Source organism: Nematolebias whitei, chromosome 6 (assembly GCF_014905685.2).
Source record: "Nematolebias whitei isolate Nwh7 chromosome 6, NemWhi1, whole genome shotgun sequence".
NCBI classification, from domain to species: Eukaryota; Metazoa; Chordata; class Actinopteri; order Cyprinodontiformes; family Rivulidae; genus Nematolebias; species Nematolebias whitei.
The window spans coordinates 40,045,965-40,052,386 of NC_056503.1; the positions used below are offsets into that span (position 1 = coordinate 40,045,965).

At 40.1% G+C, this 6,422-nt stretch overlaps 1 protein-coding gene across 1 annotated transcript in view; it reads left to right on the plus strand.

Moving 5' to 3' along the window:
• The first annotated feature begins 349 nt into the window (after positions 1-349).
• Positions 350-6,422, plus strand: part of stard13b (StAR-related lipid transfer (START) domain containing 13b) — a 63,177-nt gene continuing 57,104 nt past the window's right edge. The window contains exons 1-3 of the mRNA XM_037677604.1: positions 350-1,296; positions 4,824-4,967; positions 6,186-6,332. Of these exons, the coding sequence (XP_037533532.1) occupies positions 430-1,296; positions 4,824-4,967; positions 6,186-6,332 (1,158 nt within the window). The 5' untranslated portion in view covers positions 350-429. The remainder of the gene's footprint in view (positions 1,297-4,823; positions 4,968-6,185; positions 6,333-6,422) is intronic.

Here is a 6,422-nt window from a genome sequence, read left to right on the forward strand (position 1 = left end):
TCTTTTGCTATAAAGTGTTGTAAATCACCAAATGTGGAACAACAATCAGGCTCTTCTGTGCGGTGAAGTCACTGCTCGTGTGTGAAACGAATCCAGACTTGAAGAGTTCAGCCTGAGCCTGATGTTGAGTTTAATTCCATGTTCATGACTTCACGGCATGTAATCAGTCCATTTGTATCGTACATGCTGTGGGTTTGATGATCACAAAGGGGAAAGATCTGCAGAAAAGTTCCAAGAATTATGTAACATTTTGGTGAATCTGTTCTGTGGATTGTGGAAATTATCAAATAACAATCTTCTGTTTTTGTTCATTTCAGATCTTCTAGTTTGTCGACTATAATTTGGAACAAAAGATGCCTGTCTTGCATATCAAGCATAAGTACCAACCTGAAGATTTATGTTTTGCATTATGAGAAGCTATAGAATAAAATGCCAATGGAAGCTCCACAAGTGGTGAGTGTGGAGGAATGTCCACCCTGGAAAACTTTACACAATATGGCTTTTTCAACTCAAGAGTCGTCAGTAGAAAGTGCTGCTACTTCAGCTAATGGCTCACCTGATCACAGAGAGGACAGTCCTATTACTGAAGACCAAAGCTTGATGGTAAAACCAGATGAGGATTTACCAAACCTTAACAAGGGTTGTATTTGTGACAGTGTGGAACCTATGGTGACTGTGTTCTTTCGAGAATCTAAAGGAGCCCTTGGAGACAAAGCTCTTAGCTCAACTCAGCTTGTAGACAATGTGTCTGTATCCACTGCTTCCATTAAAAAGTCTTGTTCTAGATGTCCACCTCCTGCTTTTGCAGCAGACATCCAGACAAACCAGACTGCTCAGAAGCCACCTGCCCTTACTCTAAACTGTAACTCTGAATGTACAAAAAAAGATTTCAAGAAGTTGGAACCTGTTTCAAATGGACCCATATTCAGTCTAGACTCCAATTCTGCCCCTGTGGTCCCTGCTGAATTTGTTCAGGGAGATCTGGATCATGTCGTGAGGCAAAAACAGAGCACCATTACCTTCTCAGAGAACACCTGCTCCTCCAGCGCCAGCAGCCATGTTTTTAGCTACGAAAGTTCTGATGACGGAGAATCGTCCCAGGATGGGGAGAAAGAAGACGACGATGACGATGTGTTCGTAGAGCTGCCGTACAGTGAAGATTTTTTCATAAGCCCCAGTCGAAAAAGCACAGACATGAACAAACAGAGGAGGATCTATTGTGTGGGTGCACAAGAAGTTGATCGCACTTTAAGCAGCTCGGGTTATGAGGCAGAGGCAGAAACAAGCAGCAAGGAGGTATGCTGATGTTTAGCATATTGTTATGTTTAGTTTAGTACACTGAGATGATATATATATATATATATATATATATATATATATATATATATATATATTAATATATATATATATATATATATATATATATTAAAGTATACCGACTATTTCAAATTTGATCGAGTGAAATGCAGATTCAGGAGAAATTCAAACAGCTGTTTGCTCTAGTTGTACTCCCTTGGTTGTGTTTTGACAGGGCCCAGAAAACCACATTAGTGCTGATCTTTACCTTCCATTACTGAACCTTCTCCCTGTTGTCCTCCCTTTTCTGCAAGATCTGTTCTGATGTTCGTTTCACACAACCTCTACCCTGACTGAAACCTCTTCTCCCTGCTTTTTATTGGCCATTTTAAAAGCTTGCATCAACATTCTTAAACGTGCTGTAATCTATTATATAAAGGCTCTGCTACTGCTGGAGGGAACATGCTTCGCCACACATACCTGCTGTGCTTTTCGTAACACCCAAGGTTAATGCAATGGTGGATATTTACTTATTTGTCTGGTGGTAGGATGTTGAGGTAATCCTGGCTTTACATGCTGAATGGCACTCTGCTTCGAATGGGTTGTTTTGAAGAAGAGTTGAAAAATGCTGGGAATCCAGGGAGGGTGTTTATGAAAGGAGTGCATGTTTCTCATGCTGTCACACCACAAACCATGTTGTTTGGTAAAGTCAGAGGTGTGCTTCACATTATGCAAAGTACAGTGGAACAAAAGTTAGATTTCTATTGTTTCTTCTGTGGAGATAAAATCTTTCCCGAGACCATTTCAACAATTTATAACAGCAAAATGTTGCTTTTATTTCAGCTGCTCCTTTCTTCAGGGGTCGCCACAGCAAGTGAACTTTTCACAAAGGATTTGGCAACTTTATGACACAATTCCTGATGCAGCCTGTGCTTGAACCTGCAGTGCCTCAAAATTACAAAACTGTGACACTGACCGACAAGTTACCACAGCTCCCAACACAGAACAGATCCACATTGTCCTTTTTATAGACAAAACTCAAAACAGTGTTGACTATACTTAATAAAAAATTGTTTAACTAATAAAGAGAACTTCTGATTTCAGATTTCCTCAGCTAAAGTTTGAGTTTAGATTTAAATACAGAAACATTAAGGTTTATCTTTTTATTTAGTTTGAACATGGGAGTACAATTTCTTTATTGGAATGGGATGTAGCTGCAGTTGTCAACAGTAACCATATGAGGGCACCATCTGCATAAAGTTTTCAATCTGTCTTCTCCTGTCTCCAGTTTTAATTGAGCTCGCATATGACTAAAAATATCTATAAGCACGTGTTTTTAAGCCCTCTTCTCTATGTTCACATGGTGCATTGCATCTCAGGATGCTACGAATGTAATTTATTCCTCCAAGTAGCCAGGTAGCCCTTGCCCTTTCGCATGACTGGCTGCTACATTTGGATACCTCCATGGTGATCTCTGGCACTCTCTCTGTGGGTGGCAAAGACCAGGCATCGAGCCCAGAGCTCACGCTCTTAACTCCTCATTTCCATGTCAAAGCTGCTATGTTGGGATTCACAATGTAGCCAATTTGTGCTGATAAAGTTATAGTCGGCTCACTTTTTTTTTGCTGTCTCCAGAAGATAACATCAATTAATTTATCTCAAGGGATGACTCATACCAGCTCAGTTCCCATGGTGTTTGGTTTAGGCACAACAACCAGGGCCAGATTGAGGAGAAAAGCACAGAGATGAATTAAGGGAAGCGTCTCACTTGAGCGTCAAGTCCTCTCTGGAATTTGTCTCATTCTAAGTAGAAGTGTCCACATTCCCAAACAACACCTTGAGGGGATGTTGCTGAAAAGAGACAGTACGAGTGTGTTCCAGATTTGGCTTGTGCGTGAGCCAGAATGGGTCATCTGTTTCTTGGATTGTTGTTTGTCGCACACAAGGGGTTAATTAGCAGTCTGGCTCACGAGAACTTCAAGTTCCTCTTATATGTTTTCAGTCATTTGGTGTGGAATGTTGAGCTTGTTTTCCCCAGCAAACATCTTGCATCATTTTTGTGTTTCCCCTTCTTGCTCTTGCTTTGAAGCATTAAAATATTCACACATGCTCTCGGTGTAGTTTCACCATGTTTTTAGTTTATAAACATTCACAAAGGATTCATCTCCATTACTCTCGTCTCATGTCTTAAACGGCTTAATTTGTCCTTCTCTTTACAGAGGACAATAAAAGTTATTTTTATTTGTAAGACCGACAGAGGATTGAGCTCTCTAAGTTTACTGATTCAGTGTCAAATATTTTACATTCCCTGGTCAGCATCGTGCTGAAAATACCAATATAGCAAAGCAGGGAGGCTTTATTTTTTCCTTTGGGTGACACAGGATGATCCTTTAGACCTCACAGGTCAGCAAAGAGATTGGTCCGATTTAGATCATTCCTATGGATTGACTGGGAAGAGGCACTTTCACCTTGTGCTCTGTGTTGTCAGCTGATCCTGGGTGGTCAGCAGACTGAGTGGTGCCTCGTGTCTGGTCTGGTAATTCCTCATAATTAAGACAAGATGCAAAGTGCTAATTTATCAGTTCCTGTATAGGAATAGTACAGGGATATTAAAATATTAAATAAAGTCTTCAAAAATGTTTCTTTTTTTAAATATACTTTCATTTCAAACTGTTTGGAGCAAGTGGAATTTATACAATAAAGTAGTCCCTCACTTATCACAAGGGTTGCGTTCCAGATACCCCCGCGATAGGTGAAAATCCACGAAGTAGGGGTGTTATCTTTAATTTAGTATTTATATATATTTTGTCTTTATAAATCCTTCCCACACTTGCATGTTCTTAACAATGTTCTAAACTCTTAAACCTACATAATTTTAACAACATATGTATATGTACTGTACCGTACTGCAACATTTTACATGGGTACTCACCATGAAGATACTACTACAACTTGAAAGATGAGTTCAGCGTCAGGATTATTTGCGAATTTCCTGCCAGTTCTGTGAGCTTCATAGATACATCGTTACTTCTGACTTTGCGTTGCAAAACTACTTTTTACTACATCGATTTCTCCACTAGTGTTTGCTTCCCCCCCATTGGTGTTCCATGAATTTCAGCAGAAAGCAGCGGCCGGAAGCACTGTTGGCTTCTGGGCCTTGCAGTTCTTTTGACTTGCGTTACAGAGTAGGCTTACCGAAAGAAAACTACAAAATGGTGGCACCTGTCCAAAGTATTTTTTTTGTCTTTGTTTTGTTTTTTTGTCCTATTGGTTGGTTCCCACTCCCGTTAACTTTCTATCCCGTACCGCCCCAATCATGTGAGTAATATTAAAGTTGACAATTATGTGTCGTGTACAATCTTACATTGAAAACTTGTGAAAGAGTGAGTCTGCGAAAGTTGAACCGCGAAGTATCGAGAGACAACTGTATTTAAAGAAATATGGTTTATTATCTAACAGTGAAGTCTTGAACTGGCAGCAGAAACTTGTCCTGTCTTATCTGATTTTATTTTCTCATTACAACACAGGAGTCTCCACAGGTCAAATCTCCCTGGTCAGAGTCAATGAGCCAACTAATGAAGAAACTGGACCAGCTTAATCAGGACATAGAGGAAGCTCTGAGTGCAAACTCATCACCGTCAGACACACCGTGCACCCCCCACAAGGAGCTGGTAAGAATTTGCTCACATAACCTGATGCAATGTGTGAAATCACATTATTTAATCCTATATTTCATGTACATATTTGACATATTTTAGTATTCTGTGTAGTGAGTTTCAACTCATTTAGATCTAATGAACAATGTTGGTAGCACTTGTGTCCACTTTCAGGGTCCGTTTCAGATCTGAATGGGTTAAATCAGCATTTGGACCGCAGCTTTTCCACTTTCAATGCTTTATGGTGTCTGCATTGTCACGGTTGATGGTGTACACATTCCTGTGAAGCCTATGCTGCATACTTAGTCATGCCTTTTAAACGTCCTTAAATCAATTTAGTTTGCTCTTTGGAGAGAAAACATCTAGAGGGATTATTCAGCTGTATGAGCAGCAGGTGTTCAACATTTTTTGTGCTGGTTTGTTTTCTGATAGTGTTGCTCATTACTGTATGTTCATTTTTTTTAAAAAGGGCATATGGATGTAAGCATTAGTTTAATATTGTATGATGAATTAAAGCATTTTGACTTTTCTATGTTATGTAATTTTTGAGATATAATGATGCATTCTGTAACCAAATTCCATTTGTCAGGCCATCTTAAAATGTCTGTGCCTCTTAGTCTGTTTTATGATGCAGTCCACATATTAGAGCCTTCAGTCAGAGGAGTGCAGCAGGAACAGACAGCTATTGTGTTTTCGATGTTGCAACCAGGGCCATGCCACTCTGTTCCCAAAAAGAATCTTTCTTATAGTGGCGTGTTTCATGAAATATCCCACCACAGTTAGCACTCATGAACAAAAGTGGCCTTTTGAGCTCCATATGCATGTACAGCACAGAGGAGCTGTTGTAGTGGAAGAGAGCTTGTATGATTTGGTCTATTAAGAATGGTTCCGAGAGGCTTACATGCCTCCTAGGCATCTGCATAACCATCCCAGGCATTCACTATTACTTGCCTTAACTAACGACAGGCAATTGGCCAAGACGAGACATCTTTACTGAGATATTTGACAAGGTCACAATCTCTGTCCTCTCAAAGGAACATCCACGGATACAGGCTTCTTTGTGCTCATCTGTCAAGCTGAATTGAGAGTGGAGACTTCACTTCTCCAGCCGCTGACCTCAGCCCGTTGTTTTTTTTTTTTCCCTGGCCACCGTTGAGTCTTTCCTGTCCTTGTCTCTTCAACCACACAGATACAGATCCAGTCTCAATTGTTGTTGTTGTGATGTTGTTGCAGTGGGATGGTGTTTCAAAGCCCACACTGAGCCAAACCCTGAATGACAAAGCTCTTCAAGGACTAGATGAAAGGGATTGCCAGAGTCGAGATAAATCTTCTGCTTATCGCAGCTCCTCAACGGGAATAAAAACCAGAACCAAGAAGACAGTAAGTTTCTTTAGAATCCTTTAAGCTGTCAGCAGTTTCAGATTTTCTACCAATATGCAATAATGTTATTCCAAAGTTCCTATATATATA